We start from the raw sequence: 26689 nt of genomic DNA, 5'->3' as shown, positions 1-26689 counted from the left end.
TTCTTTATCCATTGCAGACACACCCATCCAGGTCATGAGCTGCCAGCTTCTCCAGGAGAATGCTGTGGGAAACAGTGTCAAAGGACTTAATGAAGTCCAAGTACACAACTTCCACAGACTTTCCCTCATCTACTGGGTGGTAACCTTGACACAGAAAGAGATGAGGTTGGTAAAGCAGGACCTGCCTTGCATAAACCCATGTTGAATGGGCCTGATAGCTTGGTTTTCTTGTATGTGCCATGCGATGGCACTCACCATGATCTGTTCCATAATGTTCCCCAGCACCAAGGTCAGACTGACAGGCCTGTAATTCCCGAATCTTCCTTCCTACCCTTCTTGTAGATTGGTGTCACATTTGCCAACTTACAGTAAACTCGGACCTCCCTGGTCAGCCAGGGCTGCTGATAAATAACTGAAGGCGGCTTGGTGAGCACCTCTGCCAGCTCCCTCAGTACCCTTGGATGTATCCCATCTGACCCCATAGACTTGTGTGTGTCTAGTTGGTGTAGCAGATCACTAACCATTTCCCGTTGGATTATTTGGGCTTCATTCTGCTCCTCATCCTTGTATTCCGGCTCAGGGGGCTGGGTACCCAGAGAACAACTGTTCTGACTGTTAAAGACTGAGGCAAGGAAGGCATTTAGTACCTCAGCCTTTCACTCACCCTCTGTCACTATGTTTCCCCCAACATCCACCAGAGGGTGGAGATTCTTCTCAGTCGCCTTTTGTTGTTGATGTATTTAAAGAATAATTATTGTTCCCTTTTACAGCAGTATCAAGGCTCAGCTCTAGTTGAGCTTCTTACCCTTCTAATTATCTCCCTGCGTAACTTCATGGCATGCTTGTAGTCCTCTTGAGTAGCCTGTCCCTTCTTCCAAAGTCATATATTCTCCTTTTATTCCCAGCCAAAGCTCTCCCTTCAGCCAGGCTGGGCTTCTACCCACCGGCTCATCTTTTGGCACACAGGGACAGCCTGCTCCTGAGCCTCTAAGATTTCCTTCTTGAAGAGCGACCAGCCTTTCTGGACTCCTTTGCCCTTCAGGACTGCCTCCCTCTTTCATGCATTTATATGGAAGTAAAGCCAGACCTAAAGACAGGACCTTGGAGCAGTTGTTGGAAGTTTTATGTGAAACTTGCTGACTTACATTTTCCTGTGAACATGTATATTCGTATGAGATAGTTATTATTCTGGACTGCTTGCCCTAAGTTCTAGCTTTTGCTTCTCTTTGAAAATTGTATGAGATGGGCTGTTACCGTACAGCCTCCTGGAGCAACCGAGAGGACAGGCTGTGGTTGGTGTCATGCTCTTAGTCCTGGAAAGGATGTGCATTAGGGAACGAGATCACCTCTGCGGTACCTGCAACACACAGCTCAGTTTGCAATTTTGGCCGCAATCTGCTTCAGGATTCCTCTTCGTTTGGGTTTCTCAGGCAGAAACATCCTTTTTAAAAAATGCCTGCTAATTAAAAAAGCAACCACCTTTATTTAATGATGATTTAAAAGCAGGCATTTGCTTTCAAAAAATTATTCAGAGTGAACAGAAGGAAAGGATTCCTATTAATTTTCAAAGTTCTTGCTATTGTCTGAAACCAATGGGACATCCCTGGTTATGAAACTAGTGATTTTCTTTTCTGAAAATGCAAGTTTTGTGAAATCCCACAACACCAGTATTTGAACAGAAAACTGAATGTTTCTTACCTGTCTAATGTTTAATTTCACTTTTTCTCCCATATTTTAAAATAAAATCACAAAGTGTTCCTCTGTTCAAAATAGACTCTGATAATTGTTTTGGAAGTAAATGTGAAGTCTGGAGTAATCCTGCAGTCCGGATGTTCACTGGCAAAGTGCTTACCCTCCGCACCCCACTGAGGTGCTTGCTCACACATTGGCCTTTCTCAGAGCAGCCTCCTGACATTTCTTTGGGTTTACTGGATTCAGCTGGATGGAGTTAACTTTCCTTGTAGCAGCGCATATGCTGCTGTGCTTTGCATTTATGACTAGACAATGTTGATAACATACCAACATTTTGGCTCTTGGTGAGCAGTGCTTGCATAGTGCCCAGGCTTTCTGCCCCACAAGAAAACAGGACAGTAGGTTGAGGGAGAGCAAGAGGCTGGGAGAGGACACAGCCCAGACAGCTGACCCCAGCTGACCAGAGGGATATTCCATATTGTGTGATGTTGTGCTCAGCAATATAAACTGAAGGAAAGGAAGAGGATGCAGGGGCATTTGTGGTTATGGAATTTGTCTTTCTGAGCAACATCAACATGTACTGTGCCCAGGAAGTGGCTAGACACCTGCTTGCTTATGTGAAGTGGTGAATACATTCCTTATTTTGCTTTGCTTCTGCACACAGCTTTTGCTTTAAAATGAAACTGCCCTTATCTTGGCACAGGAACTTTTCTATCTTATTTTCTTCCCCTGTGCAGGGGTGGACTGAGACACTGGCTGGGTGGGCATCTGTCAGCCAGTCAAGGTCAACCTACCACATCTGGGCATTGAAAACTCTCCCAAACCCGGACTACAAATCCACACTTTATCTTCATTCAGCCTGCTTGTGCAGATTTGATTCTTGAATGCTGCATGAAGAAGAGGAGCTAGTCATATAAAAGTAAAAATTTTATAACCATTATTCTGGTTATTGTCTTTTTTTCAGTTATAAGTGCTTTAACTCCATTGGCCTTGTTTAGTCTTCTGGAGGCTTTTGGAAGTGGAGTGGGCTTTGATTTGCATCTTTAGCATGCAGGGGATTTCATAAGTACTTCAAAAGCAAATATGTTGGGTTTTTTTTTTTTTAGCATAAAGTTTTACAAACTCTAGAACAGAGCGTAGATTTCAGTGATAGTGAAATACAACCACAGCTGGCTGCAAGAGGTGCTGATTTATATCCTATTCACATTAACTTCAGGGAATTGCAGTCCCTGAATTGCAGGGAATTCCTGCAAGTTAATGAAAATCAAGCCTGAATACTGAAGAAACACACAAATTGTATGAAGAAGAATACATGAACACCTGCATATGTAAAAAGTTTGAAAAATTACCTAACCATCCCGTAAGGCCATGTTCTGTTCGTAAAAATGATTTATATGCTTGGGAATTTAACTTCAGTGAAATTCAACAGGATGAAGTTCTCAAAAATCACATAATCAGTTTTTAACATTTTACTCTTAGATGTATAGAGCATTCTCTCTGTCAAACTAATGTAAAGATGTATGTTGCTTGATTTTTTAGAGGCATGGAGGAGAGATACATAGTTGGGACAACTAGCTTCTTAAAAAGGTTTCAGTCTCCATCAGGACATTTGTGTGGGTTTCCACCCATTAACAAGTTGCTTCGTGTCAGCAGAGCACACATGGATTTTTATGCCTTTGTCCATGAACACTTCTTTCCACCCTTCAGACGGCCCTTGCAGACGTGCACGCACCGTTGTGTTGGTATGCCAGTGTGGTTTCCTGTGACTTCGCATCACGCCTTACTCAGTAGCCAACTTTGGATGCCCAGCCCTGCCAACGCAGCAGCCTCCTCTTCACAAAGTCATAGCTGTGGTTAAGATGTTGTTCTCTGTAAATCAGTTTTGGCGAGGATGACGGCTAAGGGCATGAGCTGGGGTTGTCTTTATGGGGCCTAAGCCATTCAAGTGGCCTTAATCCTCCCTCTTAGTATCCTGGCTTTGTGGAGGGTAGATGGACTCACTTTAACAAGATGAAATGAGCTTTTTAAAATCTTTTATTTTTGTTCACAACAACAAAAGATCTGGGAAATACTGATTAATTAGCATGTCTTGGGCTAATGAAAGAATGAAATGGCAAGAAAAATGTCTAAATCTTTGAGAGGAGTGGAAGCATGTATTGACAATACAGATTTTAAATATTTGTGGTTGTTTGTGTAATTTTCCCAGGGTTTGCATCATTGACTCGAAGAGATAAGAGTGGAAAGACAAGTGAAAGGTTTTGTTTAGACCATGATGTAATAACATTTCAGCTTGTAAGGAATCTTAATAGGCTGTAACATAAAGCATGCTGATAGTGGCCTCCTCTGAAAGTCAATTTAAATAATAAGAACCACTGTAATTTAATTATTGCAAGGCACCTTACTGACCATATATTTCATAGAACAAGATTACACGCGGAAATAGAAAGTTCCAGAGAAGTTGTGATAATTAATCATGCAGGTGGACTCTTTAAGGAGTAATTTCTCAGTCAGGAAAATGCTCTTCTAAACTGCTCTGAGGTAATCTTATATCCTGAATCGAGAAAATGCATACTCTGCATAAGTAAGTAAAACTTTATAGCAGAAAAAATATTCTCTTAATGACAGAAGTTGATTTTTTATGAGTTGCATTTAGCTGTTTGGCATCTATATCTTTGCAACTATTAGTTTCATTGATCTTTATGCTTTCTTAAGGGCATGACTTCCTGACTTTCTGAACTTAAGGGCTTTTGACGAAACAGTGACAACTACTGAATCCAAGGTTTGTTTGAGCTGATTGTTGTGAAGGTGGAACAACCAGAGAACAGTGAAGGAACTTTTTAAATGGTGAATGACACATGTCAAAACCATTTTATTTTTCTTGGAAAATACTTTTGTTTCAGGGGAAAAAATATATCCATTGTGTTTGCCATGAGATTTGAATAATGCTTTGAGATACTGCTACTATAGCAATTTAGACTTTGATAGTGTCTGACAGACATGGTTGAAATGTATATATAAGTTAGCAAGATTATCACTTGAAAAGGCAATTGTGTTTTTACTGAAAAGTTTTCTGAACTGATAAAATATATTGTTATTTAATGAATCATGAAACTTTTAAATGAACCTTGAAAGCAATAGTTAAACTAATTGACGGAGTATAAACCTTTCTAGAATACATACGTTATGTGGGCTGTGTGCTTGTTATTTCTGCCTGGTTAAACTGACAACTAAAATAGCATTCTGATATTATCTTTTAGAAGAAACAGTATTAAACATTACTTTGTTTTTAATGCAAAGGAAAAAGAGAAAATTGTTTGTTTGTAGTGCTCAGAAACTTAGGGACAATGCAGTTTTAAAAATCACCCTTTCGTATCCTTGAACAATGGACTTTGTGAAACAAAAACGCATTGAATGTGATTGCAGGTTACTTACTTTCCCACTTGCATACTGCAAGGGCCAGTTTCTGCAGTTCTTTCCATGTTAACATTTGCCACTCATTCTTAATTAGTATTAGTATTTAGCAGGTTGGCATTTATTCTTCTCTTCTCCTGCTTGTGCATTTTGGTCTCTTAAAGAGATGCTTTTCTGAGAAGCAGTGGTAAATCTGTAAAGATTTAGAGAGCAAGCCTCACATGAGATTACAGTTTAACACTGAACAAATCCTTTATTGCATGCTTTTTTACTGACCTGATGTCTCCTGCTGCATCAGGACATGCAATGTGGGCTGGCAGTGATGTGTTATGGTGCAGAAACTGAGACCTGGCTCATGCTGGAGGTAGAAATCAACCTCCTTGCTCTTCTTCCCTCTGCTCAGGACTCCAGCTTCTGGGGGGAAGTTGTCATAGATTGTTAACGCAGTGTAAACTTGCTTTGTGTCCACTTACTCTTGGTGCTCTGCAGGATGGAGCTGTCATCCCCATGTCTAAGTGAGTAAAGGAGGCAAAAGATCTCCCCTGTGCCTGGGGCCTGGGGGAAGGAAGGGGTCTGCATCTTTCTTCCCAGTGTTACTCACTGCCTGTACAACCAGGCTGATGGGACAAGTGAGTATAAGAAAGGCATGAAGATGATTGAGGGAGTGGAGCATCTCCCTTATGGGGAAAGGCTGAGGGAGCTGGGTCTCTTTAGCTTGGAGAAGAGGAGACTGAGGGGTGACCTTATTAATGTTTATAAATATGTAAAGTTTGAGTGTCATGAGGATGGAGCCAGGCTCTTCTTGGTGACAACCAATGATAAGACAAGGGGCAATGGATACAAACTGGAACACAGAAGGTTCCACTTAAATATGAGAAGAAACTTCTTCATGATGAGGGTGACAGACACTGGACCAGGCTGCCCAGCGTGGTTGTGGAGTCTCCTTCTCTACAGACATTCAAACCCGCCTGGACGCCTTCCTGTGTAACCTCAGCTGGGTGTTCCTGCTCCAGCAGGGGGATTGGACTGGATGATCCTTCGAGGTCCTTTCCAGTCCCTAACATTCTGTGATTCTGTAAGGTGTGCACAAGGAAGGCTGCCTCTGTGTTAGATAGTACAATAAACAGCCAGAAAACAGAAGTTACTGTGTGAACAAGGGGTATGTTGCTATGCTGCCTTGCTTCAGTACTTGGAACGATAAAGTCCTTTCAGTAATGGATCTGCATGTGCCCGTGGTTACAGATTGCAAAGCTCCTACATGGCATTTTCTAGAACACTAAGGATGTTGAGATAACAGATGTTATCTGATCTGAGCATATTTTAATTAAAATTGAGGAAAAAACTTCAGGAATTACTGGGAAAAAATGCTAAGTATGTATTTCTAACATGAAGAAAAGCAAAAATGTGCCGTGAAGGCTGAACAGTGCTAGAAGTTGTTGTGGGAGATGAAATGTTACAGAGTCCAGAGAATTGTTTTTCTAAAGTGTTTTCTTGTTGCCCCTCAATAATTGGCTCTTCTTGCCTAAGGAGACATGTTGTTTCACTTCTAGTTCAGTGCAGATACTATGAAAATAGAAAGTAAATTCATTCTTTCCAAAATGGTTCTTTCAGGTAGGGATTCCTAATCTTGCTCTGATACACTTCGTAATTATTCACCCATAGATTAATATACTAGCAGAGTAATGTATTACAGTGCTTGTAGAGTTTTTCTTGATTCATACCAGTTGTTTGAGGAGATTAGGAGGGTTGCACAGTCTATTGATTCTGGCTAAGTTTTGTGGATAGAAACTTAGTAGAGCCTGGTATGAGTAACTGATACTAAAGCGAAGTGGCAGCACAAACCAAAGTTGAAAAACTGTGTGTTTTCTGCAATAGAAGAGCACGTACTGTCTATTATCATAACAGGGACAAAATCAGAAGTCATCTAATGTCACCAATAACAAATAAGAAGTTACTCATTGCAGCTGAAACATTTATATTTTAGTTCAGTTAAACATTTACTGGTCTGTGCAGTAGTTAACTGATAACTTCATACTTTTTACACAAAATAAGAAAACAAAGTGGCTTTCAATAAGTGTGAGGCCTTCCTGGTGTGAATAAAACCAATTCAGAATTAATATCAGATATTATAAATGTCTGCAGATCTAACTGAAAATCTTTGTTTTACAGTGTGCATTTTCTCCTGGCAGTTTCCTGAACCCGACTGTTTCATAATATATTCCTAGTTTAGTCATTACAAGACCAGTGTTTTCATTTGTTTAAATTTAGTGGTTAAAGTGTTCCACAGAAGTAGGTGATCTCACTGCTGTCTGCTTTAAACCAGCTGAGTTAATCACCTGAGAGGTATTGTTTTCACCGGTCAGTTCTGGATAATTTTCTACCTAGGTTCCACTTGAAGAGAGACATTGTTTTTCATTGTGCTTTGTCAATCTCTTTTGTCTCACAGTAGAGTTGCTGAACGTACATGCTTGATTACTTCATACAATGAATGGCAAATACACTGGAAATTAGTGCAAGCTAATTTACCAAGCGTACTCTGATTGTAAAGAGACTGCCTTTTCAAGATTCAATGCAGGGAGAGCTTTTAAAGTGCATACATAGTGTTTTCTCGTAATACAGTGTGGTCATATAATTCTATTTAGTGTTATTTCCTCCAGATTATTTTTCTTTCTTGGAAAGGTTGAGTCTCTGCAAACAGTTAAGACCATGGGAGTTGCCAGTACTAGTCAGATAAATCGTCTAACTCGCTGTTCAGACTGGACACTGCCAGAGGCTTGGGAGGAAATTTCTAACATGGCATTGCTAATTGTAAGTGTTAAGAAAACCATGAGCTAAGATCATAATAATGAGGTTAAAAACAGGGAGGTTTTAGGATTTCGATTTCAGAATTTTCTCTCTAACTTAGAAAGCCCTGTTTTTTTTTTTTTTTAAATTTTATTTTTTAAGAAAATAAAGGCCAAAAATCACAGTTGCACTTATGTGTAGTGTCTGTGTGGTGCAATGTAGTTGAGAAACTACAATATTTCACAAGATTTGTAATAGAAGTCACAATTTGGCAGCTTTTTGACCCATGGTTTAGTAGTTTACTTGTACCCTGAAAAATTCCAGATTGCATGCCACACAAAAATTGCTCATACCTAATGTAATTTTGACTGAAATTTTGTAGTTAATCTACAAGCTTCAACATCTCTCAAAAAAGACTTGGGCTCAGAGGATGATACCAGTGTGAAGAAGCACAGATTCCCAAATAGACAAAGATTTTGGCTGGATCTGTGCAAACGGAGGCAAGTGGCCATCTCCCCCTATTCTGCCTTTCTTTAACCCCTTTCAAGCTCCACTTTAACACACTTAAGGAAGTTTTCAAGTGGTCTGACATCCACTACCTGTGGCTGGTGTGTCTCTCCAGGTAGGTGGCATGCAACAATGTCTCTTAGCTGGTGGTGGGAACAACAGAAGGTGGCCACTGTGTTGAATGACATAGGGAATAAGTGATAGCTCTCTAGTAGTCATTAATAATATGACTAAAACTGATGTAGGGGAGACATGAAAGGATTTGTATGGCAGTCCAAAGGAGAGGTGGACTGGGATATTTCCCACCTGGAAACAAGTCTACCAAGCAAACTTTGGAGTTTGTTCAGTCAGCTGCTACTGCAGGGCCTCTCCAGCTAGGGTGCCAAGAACCCTGTGGATGTGGTGGAACACGGCAGAGATGTGTGTGGTGGAACACGGCAGAGATGTGTGTGGTAGCTGGGGACTGCTACATCCAGATGATTCAGTGTGTTGTGGAAAACCCAACCAAACCAAATTTGTTTCGAAGGCGTTTTGGTGACTTACGTGTAACCTATATAAGAATACATTGTCACAGTCTTACTTTGGTCTCTCTGTCCTTTTTAGTATTTATTATCTTACGGTATGCTTTTTTGAGTGTGCCATTTTCTCCTGGTTTTGGTGAATACAGAATCCACACTAACAACATTGGAAGCCAGTTACAAGGGAAACATTAAAACCGACTGTTTCCAAAGCTCTTAACTACTGTATGTCACCAGACAGAAAATCCCTTAGGGAAATTACCTTTTGCTCCTTTGCTGCGGTTCTTTTATTTCTGGCTCTTATTCTAACAGTAGCAACAGGACAGATTTTCAGATAATTTTAATAGCTTTCTTTCATACTGATTGATTCTGTTATTGCAGAACACATTGATCTAAGAGATGATTGAATTTGATCTGGTGCTGTGTATTCAGTATGTTGTGCATTTCGGAACACCAAACAATTAAACCTGGTTTTGTTGTTGTATGTTTTTGTTGTACTATGATTTATACATGGGAAGCATTAGTTAACAATTGCAAAGGTTTGGTGAAGCAGTTTCATGTTATAACCTTGGCAGAATTAACAAGTTGGTACTCCTGACTTGGAGACAAAGGAAAGAGAAAAGAAAATGTGTTTAAATGGAAATAAATTAATTTTGGTGTCTGCCTCCAGAAAGTATGAGAGCGATATGAAAAAAGAGAATATGTTCTGAAATTCAGTGTGCCTAAGTTAAAGTAGTTGTATTTTTCTGTATTCTTTGAACGTGCTTCAGAAGATTGCAGTGAAATATTTTTTGCATGCCAATGATGAGTGAAGCTTAGCTATTAACCAGCTATGGAGAATAAACAGGAAAAATAGGCGTGCTAGGGAATGAGGAAGTAAATGGATTAAATTTTTTCCATAAAATATTTTCACTGCTGATACTTGTTAACTGTTGCTGTTAGTTATTGATAAAGACCAATTTTCACTTATGTGTGGTATGTTTATTTGGAATCAATAACAAGCTAATCAACCGTAGCTCTTCCTGTGAGCCAGCTCAGGGCTGATTCTACTTTCTCAACTGTTGTTGCCTTTATTGGACTATCTCCTGATTTACATCTTAGTGTGTAAGAAAAGGAATTGCTTCTCTTGCTCATTTAAAATATTAGGTCCATGTATTTTTCTGAGAATCTACAGTCTCATTCAAAACCCACTGATGTCTCCAAAGAAGTTACCATTTATCTCTGCTGATGTGGATTCAACACATGAAGGAATTGCTGGTTGTCCTTTCACCATCCTGAAATTTTCAGGCTTTGGGTCAATGATACAACAAACCTGGACTGAAGGCTTCTCTTGCACTATGGGTATATGATGCCAAATGCTGACGTGGGACATAGACATTCTACCAGTTCACATTTATTCAGCATTTGTAGACACATTTTCTGACAGCTCACTTTTCAGAAGCAGGCTCATGGCAGGTCAGATGTCCATGTTGCATACATTTAACTTCATGCCAGATCAGAAATGGCATGTAATCCTGCAGCTGGCTTAAAGCCAACATAAGCTTCCTATCTTGTGCGTATGCTCACGCCTGATTCAGATCAAGCTAATACTGCTCTGTGACCTGCAGGGCACAGACGAGGTATTAATGGTTGTCTTTTGGCACACTTATGCGTGTATGAAACAGTGGATAAAATGTTATGACTTTGCTTTTCATACCAGTAGTTTTTTACTTTGCAATCTCTTTCAATGGTGGGAGCTAATGGTTAAACTCTCTCCCTGCCTCCACCTTTTAAGTGTAAGACTTATAATTTTTCCCCATAACAGCAAATGTTTATCAATGATAAAAAGAACAAAGCATTTTTCTTCCACTTCTGCATCAGCAAAATGCTCAGGCAAATGTTTATCAGGACCAGAGTCTTGCATTTCTTTTGCCTGTCATCCCAGTAATACAATCTCTCCACAGTACTCCTTTTGTGATTTTTTCCTATCAGGGAACAGTGACCAGACCATCTTTAGCCTTCATCCTTACAGAACAAATTATCTTAGCTGTTCTCAGCATCACCAGGTGCTGTTTATGCACAGATAATACGAGCAGACCCTATAATTGAAAGGTAAGCCAGGATGTATTGAGGATGCCACATTCTGTATGTACCTGTACTGGGTTGACACGGCTCCCTTTTGTGGGTTTGCTTTTGGGATTTTTTTTTTTTTTTTCAGACAAGTGAGTTCCAGGCAGCTCATGTTTAATCATGTATAAATAGCAATTGCACTGTATGGTTGCAGATGGTTATTTGAACTGACTAGGTGACATATGGCCTGACCCTAAATGAAAACCTTACAAGTGCACAGTCCTTGAATTCCTGGATATGACAAAGTAGATGTTATTTTTACCCATTGAAATTTGTTGAAAGTGGCTTATGAGTGAAGGGCATTATGGTGTAATCCAAGGAAGAATCAATATATATTTGGTGATGTAAATTTTTAACTTCACCCCACCCACTCTTGCTAAGAGGAGTAGTGTTCATATTATTGCCAGCAGCAACTTATGCTTTTTGCCCTAATTTTGCCAGCTGGTTCCATTTTAGCACTCTGTAACATTATAAAAGTGACAACTAAGTAGCACAGTGATTCAGCTGTAGTGAGTTCAAAATAACAGCTACTGCACAGGAAAGAAAATGTCTTCCCATTTTATTTTGATTTACTTGGACATCTTTATTAAGGGAAGACAGTAATCCCACAAAGCTTAAAAGTTGTGTTGTTTTTGGTTTTGTTTTGTTTTGGTTTTTTTTTTTTTTTCTGGTACCCAGTGGAGTTAAGTTCAGTATAAGGAATTAATCTTTACATGTTTGTCCTCATGAATTTCCAGTCCTTCTAGCTAGATTTCAGGATGGGTTATTAAACATTTTCTTTCTTCCTTATCCTTGAGTTTTCAGCCAGGTGCTGTATTTGTCATTTGTGTTTTGATGCAGTAGAAGTAAGCAAGCTCTTTTTCTTAAAGGGCTGCCGTATTTCTTCCCAAGGAGTACATGTTGTTGGTGGTGGATCATGCTGTCACCTTGTAACATCTGTACATGAATTTACGAAGTCCTTAGGATCCCAGTGGACTGAAAATTGTGAATGTATTCCTCACACATATGTAAGGTGTTGCTATTTAGTGAAAGAGAAGAAGAATTTGGAAAAAAAGGCAAAAAGGAACAGACCTCTGAAACAGGAGCAAAGATATCTATTTATCTTCTTGTTTGTTTTTTTTTTTTTTTAAAAAGAACAAACTATAATTTGAAATTTCTAGGGTGAATTGCAGATTTTTAAGGTAATCCTGTTTGATCTGGAGGACATTGAAGGATTTGGATTTTCTTCCTATGACTCTGAGGGCCATAAGTGCTTTAACATACTACTTTGTGAAGTCCACAACCAGTTTGAATGTCCTTGAGAAAAATAAATAAATGAGTTGTACAACTGAGTCAAAAGTAGATCTAATTAAGAAAATGATTTAAATTGAAATACTTGGTGAAATCTCTGTTTCTCCTGATGTTGCTATCCTGCTTTGGGGAGTAGTCTGAACACAGGGAAGCAGCTAGAAATGTGAATAATCTAGTTATTAATTTGCAGCTGTGATGAGAATTTGCTAGGTAGCCAACAGCTTCCATATTATGACCTACATTTTAACTCTTTCAACTTGATGTGTTTTAACACAGAGTATCTTGTAAACAACCATCTGTGGCCTAAATCAGAACACGAAGTACACAGAGCCTTTTGCAGATAATATCCCACTTGCCAGCTACCTCCATAATCATCTCGTGCTACTGTATAATACCCACCAGTTTGAGTCATGGCAGCAGTGATTAGGAGCAGATTGTGGCCTTTTGAAAAAAGTCCAGAATGCTTGATCCAGCTCAAATTCCTCTCCCCAGGCCTCTGCGGAATGCTGGGTTCCAGCTGTAACTCTGCCCTGGAGGGCAGACTGTCCCCGTGCTTTGTGGATGGGTAGTGGTGGGAACGATGGAAGGGTCTGCAGTGACTCGAAGCTGAGGGATTTGGTAGGCACAGTGGTGTTCCTGCAGCCTCCCTGGGTTCTCTGGTCCCTCCTTCTTCAGAGAAAGGTGTGCTCATGGCTTGGCTGTCCCTCAGATCAGGGCTGCTCTTATACCTGGACTCTTCCAGAGGTGGTTTTTCTGATATTTTATCTCAGATGCGTAGTCTTTAGTTTATGTACTTCAGCACATGTTTTAAATGTGCATAATTTATTAATTCTCCCTTAGAATGTTGCTTTTCTTGCTTGGAGAAGTTTGCAAAATCCTTGTATTGGTCCTCTGTTTCATCTTCATCTGAAAACAGTCAGTCCCAGTTACTTTTTCTACTTTTGAAAGTGATGTGAGTTCTGTGGCCTAATCATGGGGTCCTGGGAGATGAATACTAACCTGCCTTTTTTATTTTTAGGAGGACTTGGTTATGGACCCGTGTGCAAGTCCATTCGAAAAGGCAGCTGCAACAACACAATAGCCACCAGCAGTCCCATGACAGTTCAACAGATGGGACCTGTTTCACCCCCTGCTAATCAGGTTTCGACAACATACAACCAGATCAGCCCTAGTTTACAGAGGTCTATGGATGCTTCCAGCCTGAGTGCTTCTCCATCAGATACAAGGTCCCAAGTTACTTTTTTATATTCAGTACTTTAAAAAGATGGTATTTTAATTCTTCTGTAATTTAAATGCAACCTCTCTGATGATTAAAACGGCCTAAATGATGCTCTGTTACACCCCAGGAAATTTAATGCAGCTCAATTTAGTTCACATCAGCTACAATCATACTGTATGAATCATTCAAATCATGGGTGAAATTTGCCTACACATTTTCAGTGTTTGATAAGGCTTTGTTGTTAGATAAAGATTTTTATAGTCACTTAACTATATGTTTGTACTAGGGACAGGAAATGTTATAGAGGATGAAAGCAGAAATAGTCCATGTGTTGCATCTTCAGAGACAGTGATCTATTTTAAGCTTACCATAGTGCTAAGAGTGTCAGGTTGGTGCCTGTCAAGTAACCCTGATGCCAGAAAAAATAAAAGCCCTTCTAATGTTCCTCTCTCTTCGACAAATACCTTTGCTTTCAAATTGTTTAATTGTTTACATAATTAAGCTAATCAGATCAATTGTTCCCAGTCTGCATGGAGCCAACAGTTAACTTTATCTGTGTTAGACTTGTGTTCCTGAAACTTGTCCATTTTCCTACCTCTGGTTGGTAGTTTCATAAAAACTGTGGCCTCTCCCTGTAAGTGTTGCCTTAAACCGCAGATAAATATTGGTTAATTGATTTTTAAATGCTTAAATAGATTTTGAGATTTTAGCTATGAGTACTGTAGACAAACATGAATCATAGAATCATGGAATCATTTTGGTTGGAAGAGACCCTCAGGATCATTGAGTCCAGCCATAACCCAACTCTAGCACTAAACCCTGTCCCTAAGAAACTCATCTAAATGCCTTTTAAACACCTCCAGGGATGGTGAATCCACCACTTCCCTGGGCAGCCTGTTCCAATGCCTGACAATGCCTTCTGTGAAGCATTTTTTCCTAAAATGAAGGGAAAATAGTTATCTGGACAACCTCTGTATAAATACATTAAGCACATCCTCGGATGTTAGTTAAACATACAGTGAGAAACATTCTGGTGTGTTACTTTAGAAGCCATGTCTCCACTTTAGTAGATGTGACTTGTGCAATATTTGTCTAGTGAATTGAAATGTAACTGTTCTTTTTACAAAAGGCCACGAGAGTCTTCATTCTCAAAACAGTTTACATTTTGCTATATCACTTTATTATAAGCCAAGGAATATTACTGAAGTAATTAAAATGGATATTATGTAACTGGAAGAAAACCTTGTTTCCCTCTACTAGCAGATAGTTTGTGACATTTCTGCCACTTCAGTTGTGAAGACTGAGTCCCCCAGGACAATTCACAAAATTAATTATGCTTCCTACCTAATTATGTCAGGGAAAACCACTTAGTGTTGACATGGTGACAAATGAGAAATCCAAAGGCTTGCCTTTGAAACAGAAAAAAAATGATGATACAAAAATGCCATTAAGTAATTATTATTTACTTAATAAGTTTTAGGTGTTCCTGTATGGTTCCAAAGACTGTTATTTTTATCTGAATGTGTGGTGGGGTGTACTGTGTCAGTACTAAGTTATACAGTTTTGTTTTTGTTTTGAAGAAACATTTACTAAGGGTGAACTGAAGCTGAAACTCTGGCAGAATTGAGGCTTTAGTGTCCCTAGTCTCTTTTAATGATTTATCAATGAAGATGTCATAAAATTAGTTTGTCACCCAAAGAATGTCCATTTCAGCAATTTTGCCCTCAAATTGACTACTTTATGGTGCAAAACAAGTTTAAAGTCAGATTTAAATTCACAGGTTGTTGAAACATGCTTTTTTTTTTTTTCATCTTAATTGCTTCAGCAATAAAATGCATTTGCCTAAACTGGTTGCCTAAATTGAGTCCATAATCTGTCATGAGCTGAGTGTGTCTCTGGATTGCATCTCTTGGGCATCGTGAACTGTCCTCTGGCAGCTCAATCGAAACCAGATTATTTGGTGAATTGATCCAAACCAAATTGACTTGTCTTGATTTTTACTGATGGAAGAAAGAAAAATGTTGGCAAAATTGGAGTTTTGCTACAGATAACATCATATATTGGTGTATATAGACCATGAGGGAGAAAACCTTCCTCCATATTTTTTGAGACTTTTCCAGAAACCTTTTCAGAATATTCTGTTATGCTGCTTGAGAGCAGATATAATACTGCCATTTACTCTGATGCAAGTCAGAAAAGAACATAGGAAAGAGCAAAGGGTTCTTGGCTAGTAAAATAGAAGACCGTGCAAAAAGATAAGAAAACATCATTTTAACTCTTCCATGTTTATGCTCAGTGTTCTGGATTATATTTGACAGTGTGGTCTCTGTACACGGGGAGAGAATAGAAAGTAGTTGCAGGAATCTCTTGTAGATGTTCATAAAAGATTTGGTCCAAACTCACAGCTGGTTTAGATTACAGTAAGCAGACATGGCAGTTAATACCATCTGAGAATCTGGCACAGTGGTATAGCTGGCTCTTCATTTTCATATTAGGTCTATTTATTTTCCCATGGAATACTACTTAGTCTCAGTGCAGGCTGGGTTTTAGAGAATTTTTCTTTATTTTGGGTGCTGGAATCTCTATTACTTTTGAATTTAGAGGATTAAGTGAGAACCAAACTTCTTCAGGTTATCTGGCTCTTACTTATTGTATTGTTGAAATTCTGGGCCAACTTTTAATTTTTGTCCTGTTATGAGACTTTTAAAATGCAGTTTTTCTTCAGGCTTGCTGATGGATATGACCCCTTATGTTAGGCCATAGTAGCTTTTTTGAATGACACTGGTTCTTCTTCTTTTTATAGTCACTTAACTATGTGTTTGTACTAGGGACAGGAAATGTTATAGAGGATGAAAGCAGAAATAGTCCATGTGTTGCATCTTCAGGGACAGTGATCTATTTTAAGCTTACCATAGTGCTAAAAGTGTTAGTGCATCTGACTAAAATTCTTGAAATTACAAAAATAGACTAATTACATTGATGCATGATTTTTTTACCTATTTATAAAAGAAAAAATAAAAATAATAATCAAACTGGCAAAATCCCCCTTAGTTGTGTTTTCCATATATAAATATATTTTGCCTAGCATGGAAAAATCAAACCTCACTTTTCTTGCACTGTTGAAGACTGTGGATCTGTGTTTGGGTTCCCAGCATACTAACATGATTTAAATACCCCATAATGAACTGTGCTTTAACAAAGCCCGTTGATAACAGGCTAAACAGCCTGGATCAATTATTTTCACAAATAATTATCCCTTTAGATCTACATCTTACACAAGATTAACCTGGTATAGCAATCCCATTTTTCTCATTTCTTGCAATGCAAATTGTAGCTAGCATGTTAATTGTGCTTTTCTTCAGTCTTCTGTTTTGAAAGTGCCATTTAAACCCTGATGAAGCAACATAACCTCTGTAACAGTACCCTATACTGACAATCGATGTGAACAGGATGTTTCCTATTCTGATACAGCAAATCAACCATCGGTTACAAAGCAAGTATCTTGAGCAAAGGAGCATTCACCCATCTGTCCCATAGATCACCACAGCAAGGCTGGGAGATATTTAAAAAATACATTTTTGCTGTTTGTGAGCCATCTCAGTACACACACAGAGCACCTGCAAACTGCTTCCTCTCTCCCCCGGCTTGTGCCAAGCATCCCCTCTAGACAAAAAGGGACGAGGGGGCACCCAGGGTGTCCCGAGCACCAGTTCCTCTCTTCCAGCTCTTCGGCAGTGGCTGGGCTGTATTCTGGCAGCACGATCCAACCCTTAAACCAAGGTCACTGCAAAAGAACTTTTGCTTCCTCATGTTGGTTGATAGTCAAGTGGTGGAACATGCTGTAATGTTAAGTAGTAGGACTCAGGGAGTGCTTGTGTGGTGGGCAGAATGAAATAACAAAGACACTGATTTTTCAGCTTTGAACTCTGTGATTAGAGCTAAACGTGGAAAACTACATATCTGAATGACTTTACCTGGTGTTTTCATAGATTGCTTCAACCTTAGTGATCTAACTGAAAGGTAATCCACAGAACTTGCCTTGACTGATGTTTTAAATGGGATTTGTAGCCCCAGTTTTAGCCTACCACCTATTCTCAAATAAGTAGTTTCACGTATTTCTAACAAAGCTGCAGTCACTGCGGTAGAGCTGTGGTGCAGACACAGAATGCAATTATGAGCTTTAACAAATCTGTCCCGTGGATCCTTGTTTCCTGAAGCAGTCTCTATAAGAAGGTGTTGCAGAGCTCAAAAGGTATTACTTACCCTGAGTAGACATAAAAACTTGCTTCCCTGTTCTAAAAAAAAAAAAAAAAAAAAAAGAAAACCAAATAAAATAAGTAGAAGTGCTTCCTCAAAGGTGCTTGATGTAACTGTCTGGATCAAGAAAGAAATTTGTTTGTATTTACTTCCTTTATGCTGCATATTTTTTCTTTTAGAAATCTGAGGTTTGTCGCAGCATAAAACCATGCAGTAAAATAAATGACTATAGGAACATACCTTTGTAAGTAAGAATATATTATTCCTTGCCTGCCTGACTGATCCTTTGGATTATTTCATGTAAATATTTAATATACTATTTACTTAGAGCCTTAAGAAGTATTTAAGAAGTATTTAAGGTACCCATTAGCACTTATTAGCTGTCTTTTTTTAGGTTAATTTGACCCCCTGAAGTCTTTGTATGATAGGAGGAACAATTGTGTATCTTCTTTTTCCTGAGAAAGCTGAGAAGAACCTGAGAAGCAGTGATTGACTTGTCCACCTTCAAAAATGTGTTTTAGATTTAGAAGATAAATCAACTTTCTTACGTACTTGATCCACCATTGAAATGCCTTGCTTCATCAAAAGTGTATTGTGAAAATAATAAACCCAGGAAATAACCCCCTGTCCTGTGAGATCCCCAAGTTCATCTAGATACAGATCTGGTTCTTCCTACTGTTACAGCCCCTTAAAAATATAAATTAATATACCGATAGCACCACTGGCTGACAGGAAATCCGAGTCCACCAAGATGTGAACTGGAAACATAAAGACAAAAATCTGCTTGGCCTCTACCCAGCATTTCTGGTTATGTATTAGGGACCTTGATGTCCTTGTATTTGTTTTTTATACATTCCTGTAGAAAACAATATGTTAAGGGCTTGTGAGTGTGTTGTTGTTGTGTGGTTTTGTTTTGTTTGGTTTTTGTTTTTACAGCTACCTGTAGGACATTTGCAGCATAAACAGATTTCTTAATGTTTCTGTGAAAAAACAATGATAACAGCAAGAGTATACTTTTGTGAAAAACTTTGATTGCTGGCTTGGAAGCGGATAAATCATCAAATCAAAACTAAATAAACCCCTTCAACCAGTTCTTCTACATTATTCATTTATTTAGTTTGTTTTGTAAAGTTAGATATTATCTGTATGTATAAACTTGAGCTATTTCTGTAGGCATTGGATTTGACGAAGTCATTCAGGTTAAATATTTATTCTTTATTAATCAGTTTTCTTCCTGTTCTTTGCCAGCAAAAATAATAGTCAACTCAAATCAATATGAGTTTCATAAAAGGCAGGGGCATAATGCTTTGGTTTCAGAAGCCCAAACCTATTTACACCACAGCACTGATTTCTGCAGTAATGGATCAAGAACTTCTCTTCAAAATCTTGAAGTTTTAAAGTTAGTTTCCAAAGTGACCTTGTTGCATATGTATTGCCTGTGTAAGCTTGCTGGTACCTTACATGAGGGTGCTAAAGTTGAGTACCTAAAATTAGGGAGAACTTTCCTCACATTTCTTTAAACTTACGTGTGTGTGATTTTATAGTGGTATATAGACATGAAATTTGAACTGCTGAATTGTCTAACTGCTTGCTTACTTTATTGTGCCATTGATTCAGGTCGTTCTTGTCACGTGAATCTCTGGCCTCTACGACGTTAAGCTTGTCAGAAAGTCATTCCACTTTGACCATTAAGAAAGAGTGGTCACATGGGTACAAGACACTTCCTTCTGTTCCTCCTGAACAAGATTTACAAAATGACAGTGAGCTGGGGGACTTACTAAATTTTTCACCTGGAACATCTGAGTCCAGTAACTGCATCTATAACTCGTTACCGTCCTACTTGCTTGGCATGGAGAATAACCAGTCCCCTTACTCTAGTCCTTGCCATTCTTCAGCCCGGTCTCAATCAGCCCGCTCCAAAAAGAGAGCCCTCTCTCTGTCTCCTCTGTCTGACGGCATTGGGATCGACTTCAATACAATCATCCGTACATCCCCAACCTCTCTGGTGGCCTACATCAACAGCTCCAGGACATCACCAGCAAGCATCTCCCCACAACCTGAGGTCTACGGGCATTTTTTGGGAGTGAGAGGAAGTTGTATACCTCAAAATTCCTCTGTTCCAGCTGCCCAGAAGGGCTTTCTCATGGCTAATGGCAACGTCACCTTCCCAGGGTACACTGAGAACGGGGCGGGCGAGTACCAGCGCATGCAGCAGCTGGAGGAAGCCAGCCTGCAGATGGCCAGCACACCTAACATGGTGATCCAGCAGGGCCTGCCGCCTGCAGACAACCAGCTGGTGGGTGTCCTGAAAAACGAACGGCTGGGTGACTTCTCAGGCCGTATGGTCGACGTGCCTCCTCCACCCCTACTGCTGTCACCTCCCCCACAAGGGCCACCCCCGCCATACCACGCTCACCAGCACAGGCACCCACACAGCCTCCCCAGTCGCGTTCACCCGCTGCCCGTGCCTCCGTCTGCCCCTGGATCCCTGCTGGATGAAGATGGTGAGCTGGATGATTTCAGTGGCAAGCATGGCTGTCACTGGGTTGACTGCGGCGTGCTGTACGACCAGCGAGAGGAACTTGTGCGGCACATAGAGAAGATCCATATAGACCAGAGGAAGGGAGAGGACTTCACTTGCTTCTGGGCAGGCTGCCCACGAAGGTACAAACCATTTAATGCCCGTTATAAACTGCTGATTCACATGAGAGTCCACTCAGGAGAGAAGCCCAACAAATGCACAGTAAGTCTGAATTCTGTCTCTCTTACCAAGAAAAGGCTCTCCATTACTCATGAAAATAGAGAGAAGTTGTAATTCTGCCTTTGTTTTTCATAGTTGATTGTGTGCTTTTTAACTAGTCTGTGTGAGTGAATGACTGCTCCATCTTTACACCTAGATAGAAAGGAAAGGTATTCTTTAATTTGATATGTATCAACAGATAGGTTTGCACAAAATTTTATTTTCTGAATTTAAAAACTTTAGATTGCAAAAGTGACACAGTAGACCTTGATAAAGCAAAACTTAAGTAGCATCAGTACTTAAGTACCTGCATGAAGGATACATGTGGGAATAGTGCTGCAGAATAAATGACACAATTTATCCTGAAATATTCTGGCATTATGTTACTCCTTTTTGACGTGAGGAAAATTTGGGATCTTCCATAATGTTACCACGAGAAACTGAGAAGAGTTGGGTATTTTTTAAAGCAGTTGTTTGTTTCATTACTAACAAAAACGAGGCCCACAGCCCCGTTTCCATGAATACCATAGGAAGAAAACACATGACAATTTCTCTGTTCACAATTTCCAGCAGTGAGCATTCAAAACCCAAAGTCATGTTTTTCTTGCTGTTTTTCTTAGGGTCACTGCAAGTCAGTCTCTGCATATGTAATCGCATGGGGTGATAATCAATCCAGTAAACCCTAGAATCCATTCATGTTTAGACTCCAGTGAACCATCTATAATCTCTGTAATTCAGATTCTTGATTGACTATATATATAGTCTGTATTTTGGATGATGATGAGCTTACTTGATGAGCCCTAAACTAAAGTGTGTGCCAGGTCATGCTCTGTCACAAAAAAATGAGACGTGTCTATATTAACTGCTCAGAGAATGCTTTCATAAACAAGAAAAAGTCTGATTAATTTTACTGAACTTCAGCAAGAAGTGCTGGATAGTGCCAAGAAGTTTGCGTATCAGAAGCAGCAGCCGCATGCTTATCTAACTTTCATGCTTAGAACTGTAATGAGATGCAGAAATATTCAGGATAACATGATAATCTTCATAATGTGGGTGTAAATCTGGAGCATGGGCTCCTTTTCTTGGGACAAGCATGCAGAAGTGGCATTCTTTAGCAGAGTTGAAATGAAACAGCTTGCTGCTTTCTTCCTTTACCATTTCACAACCGATATGAATTTGGAAAAACATATTTGGTTTTCTAATGTCAAGGGGCTGTGGTCTGGAGGTCTGTCAATATATTTAGGAAATGCTACTTCAGCCACACTTCACACCTTTCTCACCAAGCAGTGACATTTACAACGATATTAATACAATTTCAGGTTTTAAACAGATTTTAAGTGAGATATTAGGGAGAACACTTTGGGCAAGATGATAATGAAGTATGATTTCTGTAATTAACAAAAAAATATGCAAAAGATCTTTCACCAAACCTGTATGAATTTATGCTTTAAAGTGATAAATCAAAACAATGCACTCATAATCTTTGTCACCCTAGGGTCTTTCTATAATTTGTTTTCTTGTTCTACATGTAGGATGTCTCTTCTGATAAAATCATTATGAAGTAAAAGTCTACGTCCACTATAGTTTGCAGACTAATAAGAGGCAGTCTAGTAGACCAAGCAGGGAAGGAAAAATGCCAAACACACATCTATTACATTACGTGAACCATCCACATTTATTGCAGAGAATATAGCGGAACTCATAGGCCTTTAGGAGGAACACTCTTCATGTAATGTGTCAAGACACATTATAATCAAAGGCAACCACTTGCAACTAGTCACCTTAGTGATATCACACACTATCATTGTGTGAGCATTTTATGTGTTGATGGTTTCTGGCATTTTGCAAGACACAATTTTTTTGTAAAGCATATATTGCAATAGTTCCCAGTCACTATATTTATCATGCAGTATTTGTGCAGCTGAGTGTTGAAATTGTATTATTATATACTGTGTTGTGCATCCCAGTGGATTGCTGTGATAGTTCAGCAAGCTTTGCAAGGTTTTAGTTCCCAATGTCAGGATTATGTCACAGTTGTATTGTAACACTCATACAGATAATGTGGAATCAGATGCACAAATCATTATAAGCTGAACTTCATAAAATCATGTTACTCTTCTCTGCTATCGCTCTGTGATTATTAAATCATATATTCGAGAAGCAACTTGAAAAACAGCTAGGACTGCAATGTTTGATGTGCTTACAGTAATATCAGAGCCAACTAAAACATTCCATTGACCTCCACATTTCTTTTGCCACATCTAAACTAGTTTCTATTTATCTATGGAACAAAAACTTGAAGTGATGAACTGTAGCTACAAGCAATACTCTAGTCATTAGTTCCTTCTTTGTTCCACGTGAGCAGTCTTCTTCGATTCTAAAAGATAAAAGTGTCATAGGGTGGGTATTAATCAGCAGCACATAAAAACATGTGACAATCCTGATAATCAGATCCAAACTCAAGCATTCTTAAGGTCAAAAACTCAGAACATACTTGTCCCTCTGTACAAAGGTAACTAGGGTGGAGTGGAAAATAATTACATACTGGTCTTGTTAGGTTTGTTTCATATTGTCAAGGAAGTTTCTTTTCCCTAGGTTTCCTGAAGCAGAGAGTCAGCCATGGATTCCAGAAATTCTTCCTAAATGAGTAATTTATTTATAAGTCACAGCATAAAGCAGTTTGAGCTGGGTGCTTCCGGTAGTAGGCACCTCGATTAAAGAAAGCCTTGGGCAATTATATCCTTACAATCTAGGCTTCCCACTGCTCACACATCTGTTTGGGCCAATTGTAAAATCAGAGTCGGGTCTCCCCGTTCTTCATTGGATCCCCTCATTTTCATTGGGCAGGCCATTTCTTAACTCTGCAGGTAGTTTGTTTTTTTGCTGACTAGGCTAGACATCAATCAAAGTCCTCATCTCCAGTTGTTATTTTGCACCTGCAGCTGGGGAGAAGAGTTGAGTCCTTGGCAATAACCAAAACATTATTCTGTTTCTCATCTTCTCTTCCATACGCTGTTTTTTTGCATAACAAGGCAGACAGTTCAGAAGTTCACAGCAAACTTAGTTACTTATGCCAAGTGAGTTCTGTGGAAGCAGCTTCTAAACAAGTTCTGTAAGAATTAGTATACCAAGTAATTCAATAAGCTAAGGCAGTGTAACTCTCTGGCAGTATTGTTGGTTTTCTGTGAATCAGGCTCTTTTGTCCAGCTTTAACTGAATTTGCTGTGGAAGCTGCATGTTCACATTGGATCTTGGCATTTTATTCCAATATACTTTCTCTGCATACTGAAAAATCAAGATATATTTTTAATTCCTAACCATTTTTAAAAGATTGGTTCTCATTCTAAAAAATACACTTTAATTTTAAAAACTGCAAATTTCATGGAGTCCTGCATTTTACTTTTTGTAAGAAACCGAAGTAGGTGGCTGTGCTTGTCCTTATTCTATTACATGGAAATTTGTGGAATTGAAGAGCACCTGCATGTACGGGGCCTCAGCTGAAGTTCCCTTGTTTGGAATAGGAGTTCATTAAATAGCTGTTAAAATACATTAGGCTCACTCACTGTTCATTAAAAAAATCTTTCAGGCTCTATTCAACTTACTGCATCTGGAATGTATTCTTCTTTTCAGTGACCTGGTTTAAAGACTGAAAAAAATGATTAATGACATGTTAATATATATTTAATGTCTATTCCTAAACTTCTTTATACAAAGTACATATGGCAGGTTCAAATGTGTTGTATTTATTTATTAATCTATGGACTAGCTTTTACTTTGTAGGAATAAGTTAAAGAACAAGTTGAATGAAAAATTGATGTTGAATTGCAAGCAGTTAGTACATCAGTGGTTGAGATAAAATCTGTAGTGTTTGCCAGCAGTTACCACAGAATCGTATCCGAGATTCCCTCAGGTTTCCTCTGGAGTAGAAAAAAAGAGAATTCCTGTTGGCTGTGGATACTCCACAGTAGCATTAGCAAGTGCTGTCCTTTTAGTCTCCTTGGCTGTACCCATGACATTATTTTCTACTCAGTGTTCCTTCTTTTATAGTGTGTATTTTTGTACTTTTCAAATTCAGCTGCAGTAAGAGGTACTTAATGAGCCTTATTGCCATGCAAACAGAAAGCTTAATATATTTATTCTGGTGTAAGTATCAACAGCATGTTGTTGGAGATAAATTTCAGGCTCTCTTTGCTGTTCCATTCAGGTACACTAGGAATGCTTCCTCTTTTGAAACGGAATTAAATATTTTTGTTTTCTATAGTTTCCGAGCTATGCTTCAGCACAATGCCATTAGTATTTTAAAGTATGGGATAGTAACACATATAGTGAACTTTTTGTCTCGGCTGCTTAATGTGATTTAAACCAATAAAATTGCTATTTCTTGTCAGATTTGAAGCAACATGCACTTAACATCTGCTAAATATCTGAAATTATCCCACAACACATCAGTCTACTAAGCATGTAAAACAGAAGGTGTGGTTAAAAAAACAAAATAAAACATAAAACATTTCTATAATGCTTTTTTGAGACACAAGTGAACATCTTTGGGTGAGCATGAGTATTTAGATTTGTGTGTGTGTGCACACACTAGTTGAAGAACATGCACTTGGAAGATGGTGTTCAAGGAGAAATTTTGATTAAAACCAGAAATGCATTCTGTAAAAATTATAGGGAATTTCTTTCCATTTTCAGGCTTCATCAGTGTGCTATATATGGCGTGTACTATATATGCAACACATGCTTCTGTTTCTTGATGATAAGTAAGGACCATATCAAATCCTATCTTGCACTGAAGTCTTGAGAAAATAGAAATGATAAAAAATTTTGAAACCATTTTCGCTTATGTGCTTGGAGAATTCTTTGCTCTGCTGAAGTAGCAATTGAGCACCTAGTCTTGAACAATGTTTCAAGAACAGTAATTTAATTGTAGAGTCGAGTTCCTGAAAGCTACAAAACACCAAGCTTACAGTGGATTGTTGCCCATTTTTTCACTAATTCAGTAAACTAACTGAAACAGAAATACCACGGAAAAGGCAGAGATGTGTGAGTAATTAGTCTATAACATGGTGTATAGACACAGAAAAGCTGAGCTTTAACTTGCAAGCATAAAACTAAGACTTCATAACTCTCACAGTCTTGTGCAGTCTTAGGAACTGTTTTTGGTTATAGATGTTTTAGCTGTTTAAGGGGAAAACAAATTATGAATTGCGGGTGTGCCTCCACAACCAGCTCAAACTCATGTGATCACATCAAATTAGCCCAAGCTAATAAATCTTATGCCTCGACAATGGTACTAATGTTTTTTTTATGATTATTCTTTCAGTATGAAATCAGTAATGTGTCCATAGTTCAAAATGTAATGATATGTGTTTTTCCTGTGGCTGCTTAAGATGTACAACTTCCTCTTGAGGTCAGTGAGCACCTGAAGGTTTATGGTAATCAAAATACTGACCTTTAATATTAAAGCATCTCTTTATGCATTCAAAAGGCAAAATGAACTCCTTTCTACATGCAGATGTAGAACTGATGGCAGTGAAGAAGGGTAGTCAGAGAACCATATTTTGTGGTGCAGAATAAAATTTATGAAACCTCTAATTTTGTTCTTGTCCTGATGAATAATTTGGTTTTACTGTTAAGTATTTGAGACAGTTTTCCTTGCCTTTTGACTTAGATATTTGAAAAATCTAAGCCAGATTTTTAATGAACTTTTAAAAACATGCCTTTTTATAGTTTCACTGTAATCCAGAATGACTGTGAAGTATCTAAGAATGACAATGAACATTCATAGTTGCACAAATACTGATGTTTGTGTGGAAAGATTTCTAATTTGTTGCCTGTTTGTGCTTATGGATAAGCACAAAGATTATATTTTATTTATTTTAATTTCCCTATAACTTGATTGTAATTGAACATTTTTGACTCTGTTTCATTGCTCTACCAAACTATAAATAAATGGTAAACTAAAAAAAAATGAAGCACTCTTAAAAAAATTCATCTACTTGAAATCTAGAATCCCAAGTCAAACTTCATATCTGCCAGGATTTCAACTGCAGAAGATCTGTAGCTTGGTTATGCTGTTGTCTTGGTGTTTTTGGGGGGGCAGGGGGTGGGGTTTTGTTTTTGGGTCATTTTGTTGTTGTTTGTTTCTTTGTTTTTAATACT

At 38.7% G+C, this 26689-nt stretch overlaps 1 protein-coding gene across 7 annotated transcripts in view; it reads left to right on the top strand.

Moving 5' to 3' along the window:
* The window catches only part of GLIS3 (GLIS family zinc finger 3), a 174089-nt gene that overhangs the window by 26678 nt on the left and 120722 nt on the right, over positions 1-26689 (top strand). For all 7 annotated transcript variants that reach the window (XM_071802177.1, XM_071802176.1, XM_071802180.1 and 4 more), the window contains exons 2-3: positions 13330-13537; positions 19405-20530. In XM_071802177.1, the coding sequence (XP_071658278.1) occupies positions 13407-13537; positions 19405-20530 (1257 nt within the window). In that variant the 5' untranslated portion in view covers positions 13330-13406. The remainder of the gene's footprint in view (positions 1-13329; positions 13538-19404; positions 20531-26689) is intronic.

Source organism: Patagioenas fasciata, chromosome Z (genome assembly GCF_037038585.1).
Source record: "Patagioenas fasciata isolate bPatFas1 chromosome Z, bPatFas1.hap1, whole genome shotgun sequence".
Lineage (NCBI taxonomy): Eukaryota > Metazoa > Chordata > Aves > Columbiformes > Columbidae > Patagioenas > Patagioenas fasciata.
The sequence above is the reverse complement of the archived record's forward strand: the minus strand, read 5'-3'. Positions and strand labels throughout refer to the sequence as shown.